The sequence below is a fragment of the Artibeus jamaicensis genome, unplaced genomic scaffold, assembly GCF_021234435.1.
Source record: "Artibeus jamaicensis isolate MK-2021 breed Jamaican fruit bat unplaced genomic scaffold, CSHL_Jam_final contig_387, whole genome shotgun sequence".
Taxonomy (NCBI): domain Eukaryota; kingdom Metazoa; phylum Chordata; class Mammalia; order Chiroptera; family Phyllostomidae; genus Artibeus; species Artibeus jamaicensis.
Window position 1 is genome coordinate 23,942,281 of NW_026521812.1, and position 27,074 is coordinate 23,969,354.

The following is a 27,074-nucleotide window of genomic DNA, read 5'->3' on the forward strand; positions in this document are numbered from 1 at the left end:
TACAGTTCTGTCTTTAGCTTTGCAGTGTTTCCCTTGGCCCAAAACATATTAAGTCTTCTCTGAGTTCAAAGCATTCAGCAAAAAATGGCAAGGCACAGCCATCACAAATGTATACATGATTTTTATGACATATATGGTAGTGCCATATTAGCTAGTGGAGATAACTATATGGACATATACAGCAATACAAATTCGACTACAGTGGAACCTGCCCCCTTTTGGCAGAGTTACCCAAAAGGAATGAAGAGATCAGTAATCAGCTCAGCTGGTATAATAGAGAATTGTTTTAAAACCAAGTCATAATTGATGCCAAGTAAAAGGGCTGTGTACCCAATAAAATATAGCACAATTAAAGAAATAAAGTACATTTGCAACCTTCAAAAAAAAAGCAACAAACTTCAAAATGCCAAGTGAAATAAGTCATACAGTAGAGAAAGACAAACACCATATGATCTCACTTATATGTAGAATCTAAAAACAACAAAAACCTGAACTCATAGATACAGAGAACAGATTCGTGGTTGTCAGAGGCGGGGTGGGGGGTCAGAGGTAGATGAAATAGGTGTAGGTGATTGAAAGGTACAAACTCTAGTTATAAAATAAATAAATCATGGGAATAGATCATGTTCTATAGCATGGTGATAATGGTTAAAATGCTGCATTATATATTTAAAAGTTGTTAAGGGGGTAGATCTTAAAAGTTCTTATCAGAAGGAAAATGTGTAACTAAATGTGGTGATAGATGTTGACTAGATTTACTGGGGTGATCATTTTACAATATATATATATATTGAGTCATTATGCTGTATACCTGAAACTAATAAAATGTTATGTTCCATTTATATCTCAATTAAATGAAGTTATTAAAAAGAAACAACTGAAAAAAGATTAATCTATAAATATTTTATTGTTGAAAACTGAAGTCTGGTAGTATTCTTGACTCTCTGACAAGCCTTACCTTTATGTTTTAGTCAAAGAAGTTTGGCAGAGATCACAGAACTTATCCATACCGCTCTCCTTGTGCATCGTGGAATAGTAAATTTAAGTGAATTGCAGTCTTCTGATGGACCACTGAAAGACATGCATTTTGGAAATAAAATAGCTATTTTGAGTGGAGACTTTCTTCTAGCAAATGCCTGCAACGGACTAGCTCTGCTACAGAACACCAAGGTAAAACTGGGCAGGGCTTGCTTGTGTCTAACAGCCTTTAGTGGCTCTTGGTCGATTGCAGAAGCCACAGAGGCTGGTGCGCCCTGCAGCCCCCACTCCCCATATGTGAGTGCTCGGGGAAATTGTGAGGATGGAAGTGGGGGCAGTGTCAACACCAGAGAGAACCGGTAAGTGCTAGGAAAGAAGTTTGAAATTTATTTCTGTTTTTTTCTGGTTACAAATGAAATTATTTGTTAATTACAGGGTTAAATAGTCAATATAAAGAAGATATATAAAATCTCACTATCCAGAGATAATCACTGTTAGTTAATATTTTCATGTATTTTCTCTGTGTCTTTTGTTTATTTACTCATACCTTTATATATGTGGATTTTTTAGTAACAGGTGAAAACTTGCATGTATAAAGGCTGTTTTAATCCTGCCTATTTTTTCACATTTCATATTATGATGTGGGCGTTTTCATATTAATAACTTTTTCATAAACTTTTTAATGGCTGCACAATATTTAACTATTTAAATATAATATTTACTTAACAAAGTTCTCATTTTTGGACATTTAGATTGCTTCTAATTTTTACTATCATAAATAGATCTTCAGTAAACATCTTTACACATCCATTTTTCTCATTCCAGGTTGTTTACGATAAATACCTCAAACTCAAAGTGGTTCATAGGGTTTAAACATTTTTAGTATTCTTGATACATGTTACCAAGCTGCTTTCTAGAAAAATTTAAAGGCATTTCTTAGCTATCAGTTAGGATTAGGTGTGACTATAAAACAATGGTGGCTGAAACAAGATAGGAGGTTTTTTTCTTTTGTAAAGTGTCCAGCAGTAGGTAGTCCAGGGTTGGCATGAAGATTCTACAGAGTCGGGAACCCAGGCTGCCTCTTACTGCTTGCCATTCTTATCTTACAACTCTGTATTCCAGGATAGCTGCCATTGTGTTCTCACTCCAGTTAATAGGAAGGAGGAGGAAGGGCAGAGAAAGGCAGATCCTCTTCCCTTGAAGGTCAAGTGAATATACGTCCTGGTTGCTAAGGTCAGTCTCAGTGTAAGTCTGCTATCCCAGAATCCCATTGGACTTAGCATTTGTCCTGGATTTTTTATTTTTTAACAGAGAGTAGTCATTAAAAATTATATTAGAATAAATCAACATTGATTTATTCTAAGACTCCACTTTACATTTCCAGCCTCTGCCTTAGTGTTTTTTTCTAGTGCAGTATCTGAAACCCATGTACAGTGGATAGTTCTGTTAAGATGTAATGTTAAATCTGAAAGACAACCAGCAATAACTTATCTCTTCTCCTAACCCTTTCAGATACCTCCAGTTAAGGACAGAATGCAGGGCAATTACTGATAGTGAATATCTTGGGACAGTTCACTCCTTTGTCTTGGGTGGTGGGAGAAGCATTTGACACTGCTACCCCACTGGCCAATTGGTGTATCATTTAGTGTACTGTGGCCCATGCATGGCCTTTAAGAGCCACAAGGCCATCAGGTACCAGTCCAAAACCTCAATGGGAAACAAAGGAAGTTAGAGGTTTGGTATCTGTGAAACATGTATGGGAAATCAAGGCTGGGTGCAATGAGTAAACAGTACACTGAGCATGCTTGCTTGAGTAACATAAAGCTATGACTACTCGTATTATGCTGTGTATAATGTGTACTGTTCTGCCCAGATTTCTGAGGGAAAAATAAGGATGTGCATGGGTAGTACTAATTCCGTGTCTATATAAGTGTTTTTAGTTCTTTTATTTATTGTTATGTGTTAAAAGTATAACTCTAGAAAGCAGTAACAATATCCATATGCAAAATAATACATTGGAATACGATAGTTTTGTTTCTAAATACAAATAAATAAATAATTGGATTTAAAAATTAGAATGAAAGGGTTTTTTCCTGAAACTTTGGACCAAAAACATCAGTGTACATTATACACCTCAAAATACGGTATTTGAGTATTTGGCAACACTTTGTTTTTGCAATAAACCTTTGACAGCAGTAAGCTCAAAAAATAAAAGTATATATTTCATTTTTTAAAAAATACTGGTTTCTCAAGAGAGAAAGAGTGGCTAAGGGACGTGTAACTTGCACAAAATATCTGTTGACATTTCCTGTCTGTTGTGGCATCACTCAACTCATGGAAACACAGGAAGAGTCAACTCTGCTGAAAAAGTGTCCGGGGCTGCGTCCAAAGTTAGTGGTTACCCGAGGAAGAATTCTGAAAGTGATGGTGGAACGCATGCAGCTTCAGAAGGTATACATGCGTTCCACTCTGTGAAGTCTAACTTGTATTTAGATAAATGACTATTCTTCTAAGTTAATTTTACTCCCTTTCAACTTCAAGTTTTTTAATGCACATAGGAAAAGGGAATCAATAATGTTATGTTTTTAGATTCATTGCTAGAAGAACTTTGCAAATAGTTCAATAATTCTTGTTTTAGTTGAGTGTCATTGGGTACTTCAAGTTATTAAATTATTTTAGTTCATTCTAAAAATATTTGTTTTCTCCATCCATTCATGAAATTAAGGTAAAGCTTTTGAAGTATATTCTAAAGTCATTATAAGTAAAATTGGAAATTCAGATTAAAGCTTCAACATCAAAGATAAAATTATTAGTTTGTAATAATAAAAGTACAAATTTTGCTGAAGCACACACAGTGTTGTGGTGGAAACAATGTTTGTACCACACTGAGAACCCTGGGGAGTAGTTGGAATGGGTTGTGGCACATCCGTGACTCACAGTGGCATCCAGACAAGTGTCAACATTTTAGTAATTGAAATAGAAGCTATTGTTATAAAAATTTACAAATATCTTTGTGGCCAGAGTCTCTGGACCCCAAAGATTTGGGATGTAGATGGTGCCGAATACAGAAATGTGCTCCAGCATGGCTGTATGTGCCTTCTCTCTTTGTTGCCATCATTGGTCAGATTTACAAACTTTTATATCGAACAGTGGTATTGAATTTTGTCACAAGTTGTTAAAATTTTGGTGGCATTTTGTTCAAAATCAGTGGGAAATCTTATATTGAATTCAAGAAATGGAACACCAAGTTAGAGAATTACAATAAATAAAAAGCTTCCATTGGGATTTTTTCATACATAAGCAAGGAAGGAACAGAACAAAATAAATAGTAAGAATTAAAATCCTACACAAAAATAAAATTTGCATTTCTATAGTTGTGATTTGTAGTATCTTACCTTGCAGGAAGAATCTTTTGGTAGTGCCTCTGTTTTGAATAAATTATACATTACACATGAATGAAATAAAGTTGAGAAGGCCTAGATTTTGCAGCATCTGATTTTGGTAAAACGTTTAAGAGTCATAAGAGCCCTTGCTGGTGTGGCTCAGTGAATTGAGCATGAGCCTGCAAACCGAAGGATTGCTGGTTTGATTCCCGGTCAGGGCACATGGCTGGGTTGCGGGTCAGGTCCCAAACTGGGGGTGCTCCAAAGGCAGCCACACATTGATGTTTCTCTCCCTCTGTTTCTTCTTCTCTTCCCCTCTCTAAAAATAAATAAATAAAATCTTTTTAAAGAAGAGTCATAAGAGATGATTTATTTAACAAGTTTTTTTCTTATAAAAATATTTGTCAAAGAAATGTACTCATAAGGACACAAAAAAGTAGTATCTTGAAAATATTCAACCTGAAATGGTTGTACTTTTCTATATGAAAAATTAGAATTGAGTATCTCCTGCATTTACAAAAGAGCTCTGAGCTTGCCAGGTAACTCAGAACCTGTAGAAGAGCATTTTCTCAGTTTAAAACACTATGGACCGCTCTGGCCCATGTAGCTCAGCTAGAGCATCATCTCATGGACCTAAAAGCCGTGGGTTCTGTTCCCAGTTAGGGAGCATACAAGAAGCAACAGACATTCTTCTCACCTTGTTGTTTCTCTCCTTTCCCCTTCTAAAATCAATAAACATGTCCTCGGGTGTGGACATAAATAAATACATATATACATATGTGTGTGTATTTATAATGGTTTGTGAATCAGAATCAATTGAAATTACCAATAATTTCAAATTAATCCTAAAATGCAACTATGAAGAATATTGCCGGCAGTTTTATTTTAAAATACCACATTTTAAAAATTACATTTTTAAGAAAAATGCCAGGGACACAATATTAGGGAAAGAATGATTGAGAAATTAAAACATGTGAACCAAGAATAATTATTTTACTGGCTACTTTTTATAGTCAGCTCATCAATATGAAGTTCTTTTTTATTTTATTTTACTGTGTGGGAATATATGTTATTTTTATTTCTTTTGAAATTTTATTTTTGCAAATAGTTCTTGACTGCAACTAGTTAACAAGTCTACCAATATAATAAAGTCAGTTACTAGTTCTTAAGTATACATTTCAAAAAGTATAATATTATAATAATTTTACCACACTCTTTTACTCTCAAATGTCCCAGTTTGGATGATAAATTATGTAGGGTCACCATTTTAAAGACATTTCTAAGAAGTTATTCAAGATCCTTCTGTTTCCATCTTATTGTCAGAATTTAATGACATGGGCACACCTAGCTGTACAGGAGGCCGGGAAGGGTAACTGTTACTGTGGGAGTCCTGTGTCTGGCCAAAATCCTGAAGATGCAGGGAGAAGAGGTAATGATAGACCAGGAGCTTTCGTGTCCTGCCTTTTCATCACTCTTTTGGCTAGCACATATTTTTCATGAAACAGACCTTCTAAGTCTTAGGGAGAAAGTAGAACAGAACCTTTAATACATAGTTCATATTTACAATGAAGATGAAGCTAAAGGAAAAAATGAATCACCATATAAATGGATCCTCTCAAATATCCCTCCAGAGATTTATTACCATTTTGGCATTCCTTTTCTTTTTAATCACGCTCAAATTATTCTATTTTTTGTGTTCATAGTCTACTTCGGTGGGTCTCATTAAATTCTCTCCTTTCCTGGAACTTACAGGTTAGTGGAAGGTTAGTGACCTATCGTCCCTGGAAGCCCGTGTCTGGCTGCACCACCCATCTTTCCTCTTTACCTGGCCTGCTGTGGTCAGTGGTGAACTTTGAGGCTTGGGGAAGGGGGAGGTCTCAGAAAGTGCAGGTCTAATCTAGTTTGTGAGCACCGTGAACTGCACGTGACTGGCTCTAGCCAGACACTGGCCACTCATGGGGTAGACCCGCATACCTGAGAGAAAGAGCTATTTTGGACAGGGTAACTAGGTCCACACTTTAGTAATGGGCACTCAGCCTGGCCCCTGCCTTAAACTGAGGCTTATTGCCTTTGGATAAATTTCCGATTTCTCCAGTCATCAATTTTAACGTACTTTAAGCTATTCTGACAAAATATTATATATGATAAAGATGGTGGTATTAAGTATAAATGTAATCATGCTATAATGACACAGACAAGTATTCACTTGCTTTAACCACTTCACTTTATGGGAATAATATTTAATGTGCTCCTTTTTCTTAGCTTGTATCATTCACACATTCTTTTTTTCAGCATGCTTCAAGTTTAGAGAAAATGGAGATTTTGCTCCCATCAAAATCAAATCAGATTCACAGTCTGTGAAAACCACTCTTGGTGTTTTGCATTCAGATGCATCACTATAAATGTTCCAAAATCTGAGACCTCCACCATCTGCTCCATTAGGTACTGGATTTCATTAGCACTACTTGATTTACAGAAAACAAAAACAAAAAACAAAAACTTAACATATGCAGGGAACAGTTCAGCCTGAAGCTTCTTGAAATAAAAATGACCAGGCATTTACTTCCTCTTCAGTGAGTCCTGTGTCTTCGTGGTAGATTTGCATTTTATTGACCTTCATCTGGTGAGGAATTTTCTTTCCTTTTTTTTTTTTTCTTGCCTTGGTATTTTTAAAAATTTGATAGTTGTGTGCTGACTTGAAGCTTTTTACTTTATTCTCTGCAACTGTCCTGTACTTCCAAAACAGGGATCTTTTGCACCTTTTTCTCCAAAGGGGCATTGAAGGCTCTGTAATGTCCATTTCAAAAGAAGCTTCATTGGCTCACTTTTTGTGATAGACCTTGAACACCATGACCAGGGGTCTATTATGGATCTTCCACAACTCTAGGCTTTTAGTACCCCCTTTTTAATCATAATATGTGATTTCTAAATCATTTGAAAAGTATTTAAATAGAGGACAGTGTAAAGGGCAACTGAAGTGCTTGAAAGTCCAGAATTCTCTTTGATAAAGCAAATCTTCTGTATCCAAAACCAGTTCCTTTCATTTAAATACTGGTGGTATTCCCATCAGAATATGTTTTTTAGGAAAGTGAAGTTATATCTAAGTTATTATATTATATCTCAGTTACTTTATCAGATGAGTTCCCAGAAGCTTAAGTTGATTGAGTATAACACTAACCGTTAATAAGGTTTTTGGAGAGGAAGGGAGGAGGTGGTGATGAATATTTCTTTGAAGCAGCATTAAGTTCTTTAAGTTCTCTACATATAGTTAATGTCTTGGTAAAGTTAGATTTTTCTTTAATGATGTCTTTATTTTCTTTTATAAGAAAGAAAAATTATCAGCAATAGCAATGTAAATAGAGACCACAGCAGTGAGTGAGCAGGCAGAACTTAATACAGAATTTCTGTGTATGTGCAGTAGTATGTCAGTTTTTTCTGACAACCTGCTTTTTCTTTGAGTGTGTGTACTTAACTTGGTAATTAAAGCTAGCATATTTGTAGCAACTTTAATTTTTTATGACTTCTTTCAATTTTCCATTTTCTTGTGCTACTGGAGTCTTGTCTGCATTTCTGTATTATATGTGTATTTCTGTACTTCTGGGACAGATAATTAGATGAAGTATTCTGTAGTCCTATGGCACTCAGAGCTCTTCTATAATTGCTAAGGGTAAAATTAGCAAAGTCAATTATTCTCCCTATGGCTTTAATAAATGTATTTTATTTATTTATTTTTAGAGAGAGGGGAAGGGAAGGAGAAAGAGTGGGAGAGAAACATCAAAGTGTGGTTGCCTCTCATGTGTCCCCTACTGGGGACCTGGCCTGCAACCCAGGCATGTGCCCTGACTGGGAATTGAACCAGTGACCCTTTGCTTCACAGGCCTGTGCTCTATCTACTGAGCTACACCAGCCAGGGCTCCCTGTGGCTTTTCCCTGAAGATATTAGGGGTCTTTGAGGTAATTGCCTTAGGTAACACTTAGGTTTTTAAATCTCTCTAAGTATAGATACTGGTATATTAACCCTCTGGTAAGTGTATTCTATTATAACCATAAGTCACATAAGTGTGAATTAACAAGATTTTGGATTCAAGAGTGAGTTTAAAAATTAATTCTTGGGTTTTCATTTATTTTTTTAAAATATATCTTATTGATTATGCCATTGCAGTTGTCCCATTCCCCCCTTCATTCCCTCCACTCTGCATACCCCCTCCCACCCGCCTTCCTCCCCTTTAGTTCATGTGCATGTGTCATAAGTTCTTTAGCTTCTACATTTTCCATACTACTCTTGCCCTCCCCTATATTCTCCCCCACCATCTATGCTACTTATTCTCTGTACCTTCTCCCCGCCTCTCCTTCTCCCACTCCCCTGTCGCTAACCCTCCATGTGATCTCCATTTCTGTGGCTCCGCTCCTGTTTTAGGTGTCCGCTTAGTTTGCTTTTGTTTAGGTGTGGTTGTTAATATCTGTGAGTTTGCTGTCCTTTCACTATTCATATTTTTTATCTTCTTTTTCTTAGACAAATCCCTTTAACATTTCACATAATAAGGGCTTGGTGATGATGAGCTCCTTTAACTTGACCTTATCTGAGAAGCACTTTATCTGTCCTTCCATTCTAAATGAAAGCTTTGCTGGATAGAGCAATCTTGGATGTAGGTATTTGGATTTCATGACTTGGAATACTTCTTTCCAGCCCCTTCTTGCCTGTAAGGTCTCTTTTGAGAAATCAGCTGACAGTCTGATGGGAACTCCTTTGTAGGTGACTGTCCCCTTATCTCCTGCTGCTTCTAGGATTCTCTCCTTCATTTGAATCTTGGCTAATGTAATTATGATGTGCCTTGGTGTGTTCCTTCTTGGGTCCAACTTCTTTGGGACTCTCTGAGCTTCCTGGACTTCCTGGAAGTCTATTACCTTTGCCAGATTGGGGAAATTCTCCTTTATTATTTGTTCAAATAAGTTTTCCACTTGTTGCTCTTCCTCTTCTCCTTCTGGTACCCCTATAATTTAGATGTTGGGACATTTAAGGATGTCCTGGAGGTTCCTAAGCCTCTCCTCATTTTTTTTGAATTTTCGTTTCTTTCTTTTTTTCTGTTTGGCTGTTTCTTTCTTCCTTCTGGTCCACTCCATTGATTTGAGTCCCAGTTTTCTTTCCATCACTATTGGATCCCTGTGCATTTTCCTCATTCATTTTCAATTATGGAACCAAAGGGCAACTTTTAATTTTGGTACTTCACTGTATAAAGACCCTGTAAGAGACCTCAGAATGCCTCTTTTTAAGCAACAAATTCCCTGACCACTGAAATAAGTTGCTCTATATTATATTCATGTAGAATATCACTGAATGCTAAAATGATGGGGTCATGCCAGAACCTGAAATTTTAGTGCTTGAGCATCAAGCTATTAGTGAAACATGCTGAATAATTGGAAGGAAATTATGAAGTGGAAAAAGCACTGTAATTTAGAAATCTGGCTGACCATTATAGGTTTTCCCTGGTCCCTGTGTTTATTTGTAGATTGGATTTGCATTTTAGGATTAAGTCATGGTGCAAATAAGACTGTGGATTGCTACTTCTCATCTTTTTTTTTAAAGAAACACTTTTATTTTATATATGTAGTGATAAGCCTATTATTTAAAGAATTGAGTTCACAAATGGGTTTTTTTGTAGTCATTTTCATTGAATGGGCCTGTCACTGTTCCACTACACATCAAATGAGAGACTGTGAGTCTGCCTGGATGTTCTCTAAATACTCAGAATGTTTTCATGACTATCTCTATTAAGCATTAGTGATTTATATTTCAAAATAACCAGTGGCACAGATGTACTTCTTACATAGCTGATGTATTTCCTTATGTTAACTTTGTTTTCCTAAAGGCATAAATATGTTGTTTACAAGAAAGAATTTTGTTTGTATAAATATGCTCAATTTATACATATAAATCACCTCCTTTTATACCATCTATATATTTTTAATAAAGAGCCTGCTATTGGTTATTTGATGTTTGTCTTATCTGTTAATTTTATTTTCAAATTCATGTTGAAAAGTAAAACCTAAAAACCTGCCTTATCATATGAAATTTAAATTTTTCATCACAGTCATTTAAAAGAGGAATTATTGTGACCTTGTATATTTATAGTCTTGTCGGCACTACTTTACTTGTGGAAATTATTGAATTAATATCTTTTAGCTACACTAGTTGGACACCTCAGATTAATGTTCTTTTCTACATATACCCCACTCAAGTGTAGCTTTTCATGACTAGAGTAAATGTGGTGCAGAAGGTGAGTGGAGTGTCGTATATTGTAACAGTAAAGGAAACTATCTCCATATCAAATAAATGTAAAAGTCAACACACTATTATAAAATTATCATATTTTTTAGACTGTAAGATGTACTTTTTCCTCCAAAATTTGGGAGGAATAATGGTTGTTAATGCTGTTGAGTTCTGTTTACATTTACATTGGTGAAATATTGTATTATTTATGTTATTAAATATTTTACCACTTTTTGTGCTTCAAAATTATTTTCCCTATTTTCCTCCTCTAAAACCTAGGTGCATCTTATGGGCCAAAATATACAGTGTAATTTCAAAATTCCCAAACAAATTTTTCCATAGCTTTTTCTTGTCAAGTGCTTATATAACCACATATTAAACTGACACTGTATTGTCTGAGCCTACTAATTCCTTGATCTTTAAAGTAAAAGAGATAATACCTGGGCTGGTGTGACTTAGTGGATTGAGCACCAGCCTGCAAACCAAAAGGTTGCTGGTTCGATTCCTAGTCAGGGTGCATACCTGGGTTGTGGGCCAGTGAGTGAGGCAACAGATCCATGTAATTCTTGCACTTGATGTTTTTTGCTCTCTCTCCTGTCCTTTCCCTCTCTCTAAAAATAAGTAAAATCTTTCTAAGTAAAAGTGATAAGCAATTAGTGTTTTAGAAGTACATTAGAAATAAGACAAAATATTGTGTCTTTTAAAATTTATCTCATTAAAACCTTGAACTTTGCCTTTTTTGTGCCATAAAGCTATAGAGCAAGCATCTTTTTGGCATAGGAACATCAGATGCCATCATACAAAATGGATATGGATACTTCTCAGAGTGTCTATGTTAAATATCAGTGACAAGGAAGAACAAGAAAAGCATTCCTTCCATATTCCTGACATTCAGAGAAGCCCATTGTTTTAAAGTCTGTATTCAAGAAGATCACGCCCTCAGAAAAATGGGTGGAGAGAATCCCACACCATGGCTGGCCATGAGAGATAGAAATATATTGATTATAGCAATTTTATAGCATGCTTAGCAATCTCAATTTTTCTAAATCCCTTTTTCTGTTTTCCAGAAATAAAATTAAACAAGCTTTTTTCCCCTTTATTTTTTGTGACTTTAAATTTTATTTCTCCAAAGCCAAAAGTCCATTTTTCAGCTTGAATTATTCAGTACTCTTCTTATGCCTTTCAAGGAATGTCCTAGGTTAGGAGTTTACAAACGGACCCAGCAGGTGAACAGCTCGTTCCTTCCTCTGCATCCTCAGCAACCTTGTCTCATATCTTCTCTACTCATCCTTTCTTCACCTGGGTAGAATTGTACACAGTGCCCTTTCTTTGTCTCGTACTGTTTACAGCTCAGTTGATTTCAACTCTTTCTCTTGATTTTTTCATTCCTACTCTTACCTGTTATTCAGAAAAACCATCTACCTTTTGCCTTCTCCTTTCAAGAGGAAAAATAAACCAAGAAACTTTACATGGAGTTTAAAGCTTGTTATACTTATGCATTCAGAAAAAGGAAAATTATAGAATTAGAAAGGCAGTAGGCATAAGACAGAACCAGTTTCTTTACCCAGATCCTCTTATTAAACCAAATTTACCTGTAATCATCAATACTTAAAGATCGTTTTTAAAACATTTCTTGTTTAGTTTTGTTTTTCTATTTTACATAACTGCAGGTATTGAATAATTGTGGTTTTCTATTCTATTTTTAATTATAAGTATATGGTAGTTTTAATGTTGCGGCTAACCAGGCTTTTGTGGGCTGTTCTGGGAACCTAACCACCGTTTAGAACCTTGTGTACTGGGAAAGTGTGGTCTGAGCTCCAAACGGTTGACTTACAGATGAGATTCTAAAATGCAGTGCATTTGTAATCTGGTGCCTGCTATATGAGATTACTACTGAATGTGATCATGGTAAGTAAAATAAAATTTAAGAGCATCCAAAAGGATCCCTGTGGCTACTTTTCATTAGTAGTTGCATACAGCTCAGTTGTATTGATAAAATTTTGGTTTTAGCATTTCCATCATTTTCTTGAATCCTCTGAGTTGTAAATTCTCAATAATAAAAAAAATCACTCTAAACTAAAGTTGGCTTATGAGGCCTTAACCCAGGAGCAAATTTTATTTATTTAGCAATAGTGATTGGGGAAGAGTCCTTTTCTGGCAGCTAATGACCTGCTGGAGGACTTACGTGCCCAAGGCAAAGCTGAAGGCCATTAGCCCCACAGGTCATTAACTGACAAATGCCTGACCCTGAGGTCATTTCTGATACTGTAGACTGGGAAAACATTAAAGTGGGTTTGCTGGAAAGTATAGCTCTGCCAAAGAAGTTTCTTTGTAAGCATTTCTGAAAAATTCATTAAACTGTTTATTATTCATGTAGCTTAATTGTCTTTATTTGGGGCCGTTTTCACTGAGCATAGTAAGTCCATCAGTCATCAGTAAACCCCAAAACTGTACTCTATGTCCAGTCTTTAGTTTTTTAAAGGACGGTTTTCCTCTTTAGGATATCAGATCAACTATTTCATTACTAAGCAACTTCAGCTACACTGTTGTGAATCACTTATGTTTTCATAATGTGTTGAGCTATATAGGCATTTTGCTATTTTCTACTCCTCAGAGTTGACCTATAAAGCTACTAAGAGATGTGGACAGAGTCCCAGGGTGGAAGTCTGTGTACTTAATTCCTATCTTGGGCTTTCATTTTTTTTAATTAGCCATTTAACATTGGATAATTCATTTTACCTCTCAGAATTTCAGGTTCAGTTCTTTTTGTTCCAGACTATTTATCTAATGTCTTAATTACCCCACTTTACAAATGAAAGTAGAAACCTCATAATGTAGAATATTTAATAAGTATTAAAATTACTACCGAACATCTTTAAATAGTACTAACATTTATTGAGTGCTTGCTATGTAGTAAGCACGGCTGTAAGTACGTTATGCTTATAAACCCATTTAATCCCTTCTGAGGTGCAGGAAAGGGTTAAGTAATTTCTTCGATGTACTGCTGCTGCTAAATGATAGAGCTGCTGTCTAAATCCAGGCAATTTGGCTCCAAAATCCTCATGCTTAACTAAAGTAGAAAACTAACAAGCCAACAAAGAACCATGATAACTTTTTTGCCAGCAATTTTGCAGTTACCAATCCTGGAATTTATATCATGCACAGCTACTAGTTTTTAAATATTGGAATAAATATTTCAATGTAAGCTTCAATAAGGGCTTTAGAAAACATTTTAGAGAAATAACTATTAAGTAAAGACAACTGAATTTTTTTTTTTAGTTTTCTCATCTGTAAAATAAAGGCAGCATTATCTTCATCCCCTATATTTTTGCTCCCATATTGTCTAATTCTGAGTGTTGTAGGAAAGGGTCTGAACTTAAAACATATGACCCTATCCTGAAAATGACATGAAATATGAAGGAATAAAAAAGACCGAGAAAAGTTGTTTATCAAATAGAGATATATTAGAGAAATCTTTAGGACGTAGTACCAGTAGGGCCAAGTTATTTTTAGAATGTCATTGAATCACACATTTTAGAGAGCTGTGGAGCTATTTGGAAGGAATACAACTACAGTTTTAGACAAGATGCATGGATTTTAGTACATATGATTCATGTTTTTATTTCTGTGGCTGCCTTTGAAGTACAAACCTTGGGATATCTCTAAATTACAAATATCTGCCTTTTACGGTGGCCCAATTTATTTATTTTTATTTTTATTTTTTGAATTGTGGCAAAGTATTATTTTTTATTTAATTATTTTTCAAGTACAGTTTTTTGTGGCCCAATTTAAAGAGAACTGGTTGAGCTGAAAAGTAACTTGTGTTACCACCAAAAGACTTGGGCATCCTTGGAATTTGCAAGATGTGTGTGTGAATCCCAGAAAAATCCTGAAGTTTTTAACTCTTTCTCCCAATGGGATCTAAGCCAATTGTTTTATGAAGTTTGCAGGATCAAAGCTGAAAGTCAACATTGTGATATAAGCCAACAAGATCAACACACACCTAACAAAGTCAACTCCAGAGTACCCAGGAATGATTCTGTCTCATCCTGCTTCCTGCCTCTATTTACATTCATTTAATTAACATGTTTTGATATAAACTAATAAAGAAATCAGTACCTTTCCAGACATTTCAGAATTACACTGTTTAAACTGCTTGCCAAAAGTTTGAGATTTCATGTGCAGTTAGGATGGCTGATCAGTGTATGAGCTCTGCATGACATATGTCAGCATCATGTAAGATGTTTCAAACCACAGATTGTATCATGTTTATTGGTGGGTGGTGAAATCAATATAGCCAATATCATTGCTTTTTTAATGGAATATAATAGAAAATAGAGGGATAATAAGACTTTTATGAAGCTTCATTCATTTTTATATGAATATATACTTTGTCATGATGTAAAATACAGTTATTACTGTGGGTTGCAATTTAAAAAATTTGGACTTCCACCAAGATGGAGGCATAGGTGGAAGCACTGTGCCTTCTTGCACTACCAAGTTTAAAAACAACAAAGTTTTAGGAACAAAAACACAGCCAAACCACAGACAATTGAACTACATGGAAGTCTGACAACAACGAACCCTTCAGCCAAACTAGTAAGATGGGCAGAGCCAGCAGCAGAGGGAGGTTGGGCAGGAAAGATCCACTGGACCGACTGGGGCACGTGACCCAGGTGCGCCAGCAGCCGTGGGCGGATCCCAGGTGTGGAGAAGCGGGCAGACCCACTGAGGGTGCAAGGCCGTGGACCCACTGAGGGCTGATCTCGGTCACACATTTGCACGCAGATAGACCAGCGAAGGAGTGAGCAGTGAAACGGGACCACGAAGGCCCCAGCTGTGGGAAGCCACAGAGGGGACCGCCATTGTCCCTCTCTGACCCCGCCCCCACATACAGCATCACAAACCAGCAACCTGGGTGGCCCCGCCCTGGTGAACACTTAAGGCTCCGCTCCTCATAAGTAACAGGCACAAACAGATAAAAACATGGTTCAAGAACAACTCAGAGCCCCAGAGCCCATAAATCTAAGTGATGAAGAAATAGCAAAACTTTCAGATGCACAGTTCAAAACACTGGTGATCAGGATACTCACAGAATTGGTTGATTTAGTCACAAATTAGAGGAACATATGAAGGCTAAACTAATTGAAATGAATGGAAATGCACAGGAAACCAATAGTAATGGAAAGGAAACTGGGACTCAAATCAAAGGAGTGGACCAGAAGGAAGAAAAAAATGACCAAACAGGAAAATATGAAGAAACAAGAATTCAAAAAAATGAGAAGAGGCTTAGGAACCTCCAGGACATCTTTAAATGCTCCAACATCCAAATTATAGGGGAACAGAAGGGGAAGAGGAACAGCCACGAGTGGAAAACTTATTTGAACAAATAATAAAGAAGAACTTCCCCAATCTGGCAAAGGAAATAGACGTCCAGAAAATCCAGGAAGCTCAGAGAGTCCCAAAGAAGTTGGACCCAAGAAGGAACACACCAAGGCACATCATCATTACATTAGCCAAGATTCAAATGAAGGAGAGAAAGAATCCTAGAAGCAGCAAGAGATAAGGGGACAATTACCTACAAAGGACTTCCCATCAGACTGTCAGCTGATTTCTCAAAAGAGACCTTACAGGCAAGAAGGGGCTGGAAAGAGGTATTCCAAGTCATGAAATCCGAAGACCTACACCCAAGATTGCTCTATCCAGCAAAGTTTTCATTTAGAATGGAAGGGCAGATAAAGTGCTTCTCAGATAAGATCAAATTCAGAGTTCATCATCACCAAGCCCTTATTATATGAAATGTTAAAGGGACTTACTTAAGAAAAAGATGATAAAAAAAGATGAACAGTGAAAGGACAGCAAACTCACAGTTATTAACAACCACACCTAAAACAAAAGCAAACTAAGAGGACAGCTAGATCAGGAGCAGAACCACAGAAACGAAGATCACATGGAGGGTTAGCAACAGGGGAGTGGGCGAAGGAGAAGGGGGGAGAAGGTACAGAAAATAAGTAGCATAGACGGTAGGTAGAAAATAGATAGGGGGAGGGCAAGAATAGTATGGGAAATATAGAATCTAAAGAACTTGAGACACGCAGTCATAAACTAAAGGGGGGGAATGTTGGGGGAGGGGTTGTGCAGGGTGGAGGGGAATGAAGGGGGAATAGAACAACTATAATGGCATAATTAATAAAATATATTTTTTTAAATAAAATAAAAATAAAAAAATAAAAGTTTTGGAAGTCGATACTATTAGGCAATGTTCTAGCCAGCAGCTTCTGTTCAGTTGATGAAATATTGTACTATAATGTTTCATATCATATACCATGATATATACTGTAGTATAAAGTTTTGCATTGTGAACTTGGGTTTCTCAAGTTTAACTTTTAGGTAAAATAGCACTTGGAAACCATCACTGAAAAAAATGGAGCTTATCAGCCACATGGGAAAAAGTGGGCAGATCACTGAAATGGCAGATTAATTCTCTAAGAGAAAGTTCAGTCGGAACAAGGTACACTGTATGTGTAATAATGCTACTAAGCAAAGAACGTACTAATGTAGAGCAGACTTTGTGTGCATCAGTTCCCATATAAAGGGTGGAGAGTCGAAATCTAACTGTTGTATGACCATATCAGAATTACTTTTTTTGTTTTATGACTAAGCATTCAGTTCTCAGTGACTATAGTTTTTGTAATAATGCTAGATACTTGGCACAACTAATTTTTTTAACCTATGAGAAAGCCTCTCCTTTATTTCTTATGAAAAGTTCATCGTGATTTAAGCATTGTAAATTATTTGCCACTTTTTCAGGGAACTAATCATTGTTTAAATAGTAAATGATTATTTGTCATTGTTCAGTGACAAACAGAAGGCCAGGAACCATACACTTTCATTCAACAGGCAACCAAACTATTAGACTACTTTTTTACTGTTAGTAAAAGAAATCCACCTTCTTGGCCAATTAACTATTCCTTAAAGTTTTTATGAATGAAACATGTATACAGCTGCACATTCAGTTACTTCTGGTCATGGGGCTTACTGCTGATGAAGCACAGACATTTCTTAGAGGTGAGGCAGACTGAGGCCCAGGAATGGATGTGGCTGGCCCAGGGCCGTGCAGCTTAGCTGTGTCTTACCCTTCCTTCTACATGATCAGACACAGGTTAATGCCCTTTACCTTTACAAGGCTGTACCTGCTTTCGTTAGTGCAGTTCCAGGCACATAATAGTCTGTCACCAAATGTTTATGGAATAAGTGCATTAGTCAGTAATAATATTAATTTTCACCGGTTCAGATTCAAGCCATTCTCCTGAACTTGTGGACTGTTTCTTACATGCTTTAGCAGTCTTGATTTTATATACTTTTCTTTAGTTCACCCAATTTTCCTGAGTCTTTTCTGACAAATGTTTCCAGTAGTTAGAGGTTATAAACCAGTGTATCAGCTGTTCTAAATTAAAAATTAAGATTAGCAATTTGCCGAGTTTTTGCTGCACCTGTCCTGTTTGCACTGCCATTTCTCTCTCTGCTCTTCCCTCTTAGCCAGAAAGAACTGCAGCTCACGGGAACAGATTGCCATCCCTCCCACAAATAAGCTCGGCCTTACACATTTGGCAGCATTGAACTCCCTTCAAAAAGCCAAGTTAGCTTCCTCCAGAACTCCTGTGAGTTGGTGGTGTGTTTATTGTAGCAGACCTTTCATCATTGTCTTCATTAAACCTAGCTTTGTCTGATGGGAAGGAGTGGAGAGAACCATTCTTTCATAGGCTTCATCAATGGCTTTATTAAAGCCGCTCATTTATATTAATCAGCATTGCAGATTAGGGCTCATCTGGGTTGTTTTTGTCCAGGTGGTGGGTGAGTAGATTCACCCCTTACTTGGCCACTGCTGCTGTTCCCTGTGTTCTTTCAAGGTTGGTTCTCCACTGAGCCTGCCAGCCTGGTGGCTCTGGCTGAGCACTGAAGGCTGAATCCACATGGATGGAGATAGTTTGCTTAAACGCAGTTTATACATGATAAAGTGCTTTGCAAGTGATAGAGATTATTATTGGTTTCTATGTGGGATTGCAGTGCTCCTTTACCATTCCCTCTCTACCTTACCTTGGTAATGTCCATCTTTTCTGTCTTTAAATTCATCTCTCAAATACTTTGTGCCTCATTTGTGTGAAGAGGAACTAAAGACTGTTGCTAACTGCTCTGATTACTACCATTAGCAAGCTACTCAGCATCCTTTATAAATATATTTTTCTGTAAGACCTTTTCATTGACAATATAGGTTTTCTGGCTTTAAAAAAATCTTGACAATATCCCTTCAAATGCCAAAGCTCTTTGAAAAGAACACATTTACATTAAATTCATCTTTTGTTTCTCCCAAGATGTATATGAAAAATAATTCTTCCCCAAGGACACTTTACCTTTGCCACTGCCTTATGCATTACTGTGTGTTCCTGAAGGTGGGGGGAGGAGTGCAGTAAATTTGCATGTAATTAATGCCATCAGTCCTGCAGATGTGTGCACGCAGGGCTGTTTCCTTTGCAAGCAGCTGTTAAGAGTAGTAAAAGCCAGGGGCCACGTGTTCATTTGCTTCCTAAATAAAGTGATGGATCGCATGTTGTCTTGTCATTCCACACTGTAGCAAATACCATCATTAAAACAACCTTTCTGGCCCAGTTTTTAAAAGAGGATTATAAATCTGTAATAGCCTCCACAGTTCTTGTATATCTACCAGGCAAATTGTATATGTAGTGCCTTTTTTAAGTAAAATAAAATACAGCTAAGCTGCCTTAATACATCAACTCAGTTAGCTTATGCTGGCTAGCTTTAATTGAGCCACATTAGTTTATAGTTAACATTTTTCTAAAGATTTAGTTGCATTTTACTTTTAACTTAGGATAGGTGGTCTACTCAAACCGGAGTGTTCTGGTTTACTACTTAAACACCTACAAGTCTGGGGAGTTTACTCCATCTGTCAAACATTAACTGGTAGTTAATGTTACTCCTGAGTTACGTTTAGTGAGAAGGAACAAATTGTCTGCACAGAATGCTTACACCACTTTTTAATCCTACTTTTGCTAATCCAGGGGCTGTCAATTGAATATATTCCATAAATCAAATTGTGAATATAGCTTAGCATAAAGCTTCTCTGAGACCAAAAGCCCCACCCATGAGAGTAGGTTTATTATTTTATCTGATTATAAAGCAGCATAATAAAATGAGAGAGGAAATGTAATACATTGTAAATTTAAGCAATATAGAACAGTTGAAGGAAAAATTGTTTTTTAAATTTGCACACAACCACAGGTTGTTTTTTAAAGATTTTATTTATTTTTAGACAGGGGAAGGGAGAAAGAGAGGGAGAGAAACATCAATGTGTGGTTGCCTCTCACACACTCCCTACTGGGGACGTGGCCCATACACAACCCAGGCATGTGCCCTGACTGGGAATCAAACCAGCAACTCTGGTTCTGAGGCCAGCACTCGATCGGCTGAGACACACCAGCCAGAGGTAAAGAAAAAAATTTTAATTAAAAGTCATCTGGAATCTTACCACTTATATATGGTCATTATTAATATTTTGTTGTCCTCTATTATTGATTTGAGAGAGAGAGAAACAATGATGTATTGTTCCATTTATTTATACATTCATTGGTTGCTTCTTGTATGTGCCCTGACCAGAGATTGAACTTGCAACCTTGGTGTATTGGGATGCTGCTCTAACCAACTGAGCCACTCAGCCAAGGCCTTTTGTCTTTTCTTTTGTACTTTTATCTCTGCTTATATAAACACATAAATTGACCTTATTTTTGTCTTTAAAATACCTATCATGCTATTCTGTTTCAAAATCAACTTTTTTTATCCTTAACAATATTTCACAGACATCTTCGTGTAGTGAGGATATTTTTTGGGTCACTTTTTTTTAACCACCCCCTACTTCTCTCAATTTCTATTTTTTATATGAGAATTTTACTAAAGCTCAGGACATAGTCATCACAACACCTTTTTATAAGCATCACTTCAGTTTTTTAGTTAAAAAAAAAACATTGAATTCTAGTTAACCTTGCCAAAAGATAAAGAATGAAATAATTGCATATTCTCCTGAAATTGATGAAATTTATCTTGTAAAGCCAATATATAAGAAACTTATTCAGCCCTGTCTAGTGTGGCTCAGTTGGTTGGGCATCATACCACAAAGCAAAAGGTCACCAGTTCATTCTGGATCTGGGCATATATGCCTGGGTTGGGGGTTTGGTTCCCAGTTGGGGCATGCAACTGATCGATGTTTCTCTCTCACATCCATGTTTCTCTCCTTTTCTTTTTTCCTCCCTCCCCATGTCTCTAAAAAATAAATAAAATCTTTAAAAACAAGAAATTCATTCCAAAGGTCAGTTATATCAGATCTGTGTGCTGAGGTTTAGGAGCTTGTGGATGCTGCCTGTTCCTTATCTTTGGCGAGAGATCAGTGATTAAAGTGGGAAAGATCAACAGTTGCTAAAGTGCCTTTATATACTTACTCATTAGAGAAGGAAGTGATGTGGTCAACTAGAGCCATTATTTGTTTGATGTAACTTTGCACTTAGACCTTATGTCATTCTGAATCCGATATGTATGAATCACCCCCAAGCCTTAGAGCCCGTCAAGACCCAGCACTCAGCAATGTGACCTTTAACTGACCCAAGTAGGACTTCTTTGCCAGCTTAGTGGGCTAAGCTACAAGTCATAAGGGTTTAAAAAAATGGAAATTTGTTTCCTTTTGATTCTAGGTTTTGGAATTAAGGGGGATTGGGTACAAAAAGTTTCTCAAATAAAGTAATCAGTATCAGAAGAAAAGTTTCATGTAAAAAGAACATTATCAAAAAAGTTTCTAAGTTTACATGCTTAATTATAAACACTAAGATTTGCATTTCTAGAAGCTTAGAATCTTAGAACTGGAAGGGACTCTAAGGAATTGTTTTGCATCTTTTCTCATTTTCTAGTTAAGGAAAACTGAAGCTTAGAGAAATGTATTAATTTGCCTGAAATCTCACAATGAGATCTACGAATAGTAGGCCTCAAAGTAGAATCTAGGTCCTCCGGCTCCCCGTCCCCTGCTCTGTCATTACCTTCTGATCTGCTGGGCTCCTGACGGTGGCTAACACTGAGGCCCTCTGAGCCTCTCCTCCTTTAGAACATGTTTGCTCGCCCTGCTGGGCTGGAGAAACAGAAGTCTGTGAATGTTCCTCATGGTTGCTCTTGTCCAAAGCACCAAGAAGCCTGGGCCTTGGGCTCTTAGCCTTGGGAGGTCTAGCATTAGGCTTCTGGATTCTCCTCTGACTGCCATCACCCTTGCTAGCATTTGGGATTGCTCGAACAAATTAGTCCTCAAGAATCTGAAGAAGAAAAATGTCATTAAGCAATTGCTTTCTTGTATTTTAGTACAAGTTATCTAAACAGGTGAATGCCTATGGTAGTAAGCCATAAAATGAAAGAAAGATTAGTTTTGTTAAAGTATGTGTGTCTGGTCTCCTTGTGGTCTTTTTATAAACATTTGCAATTTTAAAGGAGGATAATGCTTAAACACATCTTCTCTTTGGTATAATTTTAAAAGTAAACAACTCAGGCAATGGAAAGAGATTTACTTGCGCTCAAAGTCACCCTTGCCTGGGATACATGCAATTCCCCTAGGCTATTCCTGTTTTTCAAGGTCTCTTATCTTCCTGGATTTGTTAACCCACTAGAGTTCAAAGCTTTTTCCTTAATAGTTGTCATTAAGGAAAAATGAAGGTGTGTTCTGCTCAACTTGGAAGTAGATGGCATTCACAAATTATGAACTTGTAAGTATAGTCTGCCTGTATATGCTGATTGCATTAAGAGAAGATAGTCAGAGAGTAAAATGTCGTTGATTCTGCCTCATCTGGAATTTCAGGGAAGTGAAGGGACACTGTGGTTATCCAGAGCCAGATCCATTGTTGAAAGTTCATACCATCATTCTAACATTTAGTGTCAGATATTCTCTTTGTAAATCCCTCTTCACTTTACCAGTGCTGGTCTCAGCTCAAACTGTTTCAAAACCATAACATTTCTTAGTGAGTGATTGATCTGTATTGTGTGTCCAGCCATCAGGAGGATCTTGGGATGTTGCTTGTATAAACTGTAATCCAATCTGATGTTGTGCATTTAGTTACAGTCTTTCATAGACCTATTGGTGATACTCGATCCTCCTGGATTTGGGAATAGGGCTTATCTGATACCTTCAGGGGAAAAAAAACTCATTCATTTTTCTCTCTTCCCCACTTAAATAACTCAACACCTTTGGTAACACTGTAGGATCATTGTCCTTCCAGTTCCTCTGCAGCTCATATTGCTACAATATTTCTTAAGTATTTAGTTACCTAAAGGGCAATGTGATTTTTTAAGAAAAGACTTTGTATGGTCCTTACAAATTAACCCATTTGCAGAGCTAGGAAAAAATACTCCTTTAATCAGCAAAATTTCCATATCAGTAGCCTTGTGTAAGTTCTACAGTAAGTATGTAAATATAAGTTTGGATAGAAATGCTCATGTGTTAAAATTTTAAAGCAATTCTTTCTATAAATTAATGTAATTTGCCTCTAAGAAAATGTTTATTAAAGCTGGGGCACCTGAAATTGAAGTATCTTGTTGTTTGGTTCTGTATCCTTTGGCTTAATAATGTCTTCAATTACAAGAATGATAAAAGCTGAAACAAAATCCTTTAATTCAATCAGAACTGAGCTAAATTTTAGGAAGCAAAGAGTGGAAATCAGATACACAACTGCATAATATGGGAAGCTAAATATACAAGATACTATGTCTTCATAAGAAGCAGATAGGGTTGCCTTGAGGAATTCTTATATGAAATGGCTGCAGTGAACATTATAATAAATAGCACTATTTTATCTTTTTGAATTAAGATGATTTATGCAAACAACTCTAAATCATACAGTAGTTCCAAAGAGACCATTTACTGTTTTCTGCTTGTTTTACATTCTGGAACAAGTTCAAAGCTTTTGATTTTGCTTGATTTTTTTAAAAATAGCCTGAGCCTTGAAAGTAATACAGGTTTGATGAATATGATTTCACTGCTGTGTTTCTGTAAAAAAAATTTCAAGTTTGAAAATAAGGTATGTTTGACCCAGGGTTCCTACACCAAATAAATCCACAGTGCATTTTAAGTGCAACAGAATGAACACATTTGAAAGGTTAACCATTCTTTTTTGCATTTGCTTTTCATTCTGTATTAAGTATGAAAATTAGCACTGTAATGACTGCCAGAATGGGGATATTGAAAAGTATCCACCTGAAAGAAATAAACATATAGAAAATAAATTAGATTAAGATTTCAGTAGTTATCTGAAATTTAAGCTTATGTTCAAAGTGGCTATTACTGGACTTCCATGTATAATACTTAACTACTATGACTATAGGTTTTTGTGGGGTTTTTTTGCTTATATTATGACTGAAAAAAATTGGATCACAGCTCTTAATATCCAGGTGGGCAATGTCATTGCCAGAATCTTTGCACATAACCCTGTCTTTGTTTTGTTTTATTTTGTTTTGTTTTGTTTCTATCAAACATAAGTACTGCTTTGTTCCTAAGTCTTCTGAGGCATTCTGAGGTAAAAATGTTTTTTTAATTGTTTCTTTTAATCTTTGATCTTGTTTTTTTTAGGTTGTGGAACTTTTAGCAAGTGCCCTTAGGGACTTGGTACGAGGAGTATACCATGAAAATTTTACTTCTGCAAAGGTAAGGATTTGGTAGTCATTATAAAATGTTAGGTTAAAAACCCTCATAGCAAAACTAGAATTGACAAGTGAAAATGTCATTTTTGTTTTCTGTTTAAATTGCACATGACATTTTTTTTAGATTAGTGTTTTGGCTACAAATTCATGGCCATACGCTTACTACATAGCAGATTTAGCCAATTAAAACAACCTCTTATCCTCTAGCTGGATTCACAGTCTGCTCCATCTGCAGCAGCCCAGTAGATAGCAGGATTTTGCTGGCTGGCAGGTAGCAGTGTCAAAAGATGAGCAGACTGGAGGATCAGCTCATGCTGAGGTGACTGGGCCTGGCCTTTCCCCAGAGAAGGGGCCTGCCATGTCCCAGAGGAGTGGACATGATTTTAAGAAGGTGACTAATGGGCGCATGAGAAAGGGGTGTCTTTTATATCTAAGATCCAGAATTTACTGTGTTATTAAATTCTCCACAATAAGAATGTCAATGGTTGCACAGTTGGATTATTCTGATAAATTTTATAGATCTAGAATTAAGGCTTTTTGACTCATTTGGCAGGACATCTCAAGAAAGGTTAGGTTTTATTTCCTTAAAATGCCGTTAATACATTTCAGTAGGATATTGAATGTGAAGCAGTTGCTTCATTGACCACCATCATCATTTAACATGCTATGTGCTGTTATAAGGGTTCCCATTATAGTGTTTCATAATTCTAACTTCCTTCACTTCTATGTGAGCAAGATTTCACTCACTGCAAATGAGAAAATATATGCATATATGCACATCTTAAGATCTTTGACATTGCCATTTGAGAAAAGAAAGACAAATTTTACTGGAAATGAAACATAGAGTGTGAGCAACTTGAGTAAGAAATTTAAAAGTATAACCCAGGCGTTCTGGATGGTTCAGAGAGTGGTTAGTGAAATGTGAAGAATTGTACCTTGGATGTCTGCTTATAGTGTATTTGGTTCAGGAAACTACCATTCCCAGTAAGCATATTTAACTTCATTCAAGCAGCATAGTGGGATGTGGAGACCTGGCAGGATGTATGACCACAGTGTTCCCCCTTTGTGATGTATTTCCAAAACATGCCATAGTCACTGTGGCTAAAGGTTAAAATAGCAGATTATAAAATAGAAGACTCTTGGTCTAATTCCACTCGTAGAAAGTCATCCTGTATATGGCGTGATGATGATAGATAGCTAACCAGACAGCACTGTGTAACACTGTGGTGAGTAATCACCTATGTTTTTACACTTAATCTTAATAGCAGGTACTACAGCTATCCCCATTTTATATATGTGAAACTTGAGGTTTAGAACAGATTGAGGGAGACTTCCACCAAGATGGAGGCATAGGTGGAGATGCCATGCTTTCTTACACAACCAAGTTTAGAGACAACAAAATATTAGCAACAGAAAACATAGCCAGAACACAGAAAATTGAACTTTTCGGAAGTCTGATAACAACGAATTCTTCAGCCTGACTGGTAAGAAGGGCGAAGCCAGCAGCTGGCAGAGCAGGGTTGCACAGGAAAACTGGGTCAGAGGGACTCAGGCGCTCGGATCCCAGGTGTGGGGTTGCAACTGGTGCACCCAGTGAGCTACCCAGTGAGCAACCCAGTGAGCAACTGGGACCCAGCGAGGCCGCAGGGCGGTGGGTTGACTGTGGTTGCGCATTCCTGCGCAGATAGACTGGCGAGGGAGTGGGCAGTGAGATGGGACAGAGCAGGCCCCAGCAGCGGGAGGCAGCAGAGGAGGCCACCATTTCCTGGCTCTGACCCCGCCCCCACATACAGCATCACAAACCAGCAACCTGGGTGGCCCCGCCCTGGTAAATAACTAAGGCTCCTCTCCTCATAAGTAACAGGCACAGATAAAAACATGGCTCAAGAACAACTCAGAGCCCCATAGCCCATAAATCTAAGTGATGAAGAAATAGCAAAACTTTCAGATGCACAGTTCAAAACACTGGTGATCAGGATCCTCACAGAACTGGTTGATTTTAGCCACAAATTAGAGGAACATATAAAGGCTAAACTAATTGAAATGAATGGTAATACACAGAAAACCAATAGTGATGGAAAGGAGACTGGGACTCAAATCAAGGGAGTAGACCAGAAGGAAGGAAAAAATGACCAAACAGAAAAGAATGAAGAAACAAGAATTCAAAAAAGTGAGGAGAGGCTTAGGAACCTCCAGGACATCTTTAAAGGCTCCAACATCTGAATTATAGGGGTACCAGAAGGGGAAGAGGAACAGCCACGAGTGGAAAACTTATTTGAACAAATAATAAAAGAGAACTTCCCCATTCTGGCAAAGGAAATAGACTTGCAGGAAATCCAGGAAGCTCAGAGAGTCCCAAAGAAGTTGGACCCAAGAAGAAACACACCAAGGCACATCATAATTACATTAGCCAAGATTCAAATGAAGGAGAGAATTCTAGAAGCAGCAAGAGATAAGGGGACAGTCACCTACAAAGGACTTCCCATCAGACTGTCAGCGGATTTCTCAAAAGAGACCTTCCAGGCAAGAAGGGGCTGGAAAGAGGTGTTCCAAGTCATGAAAACCAAAGACCTACACCCAAGATTGCTCTGTCCAGCAAAGTTTTCGTTTAGAATGGAAGGGCAGATAAAGTGCTTCTCAGATAAGATCAAATTCAAAGAGTTCATCATCACCAAGCCCTTATCATATGAAATGTTAAAGGGACTTACCTA

The 27,074-nt window shown here is 37.0% G+C and overlaps 1 protein-coding gene across 3 annotated transcripts in view; it reads left to right on the top strand.

Moving 5' to 3' along the window:
- The window catches only part of PDSS2 (decaprenyl diphosphate synthase subunit 2), a 229,263-nt gene that overhangs the window by 129,643 nt on the left and 72,546 nt on the right, over positions 1–27,074 (top strand). For 2 of the 3 annotated variants that reach the window (XM_053664879.1, XM_053664880.1), the window contains exons 3-5: positions 972–1,170; positions 3,325–3,429; positions 24,293–24,367. In XM_053664879.1, the coding sequence (XP_053520854.1) occupies positions 972–1,170; positions 3,325–3,429; positions 24,293–24,367 (379 nt within the window). The remainder of the gene's footprint in view (positions 1–971; positions 1,171–3,324; positions 3,430–24,292; positions 24,368–27,074) is intronic. The other variant, XM_037159022.2, reaches the window with a different exon arrangement.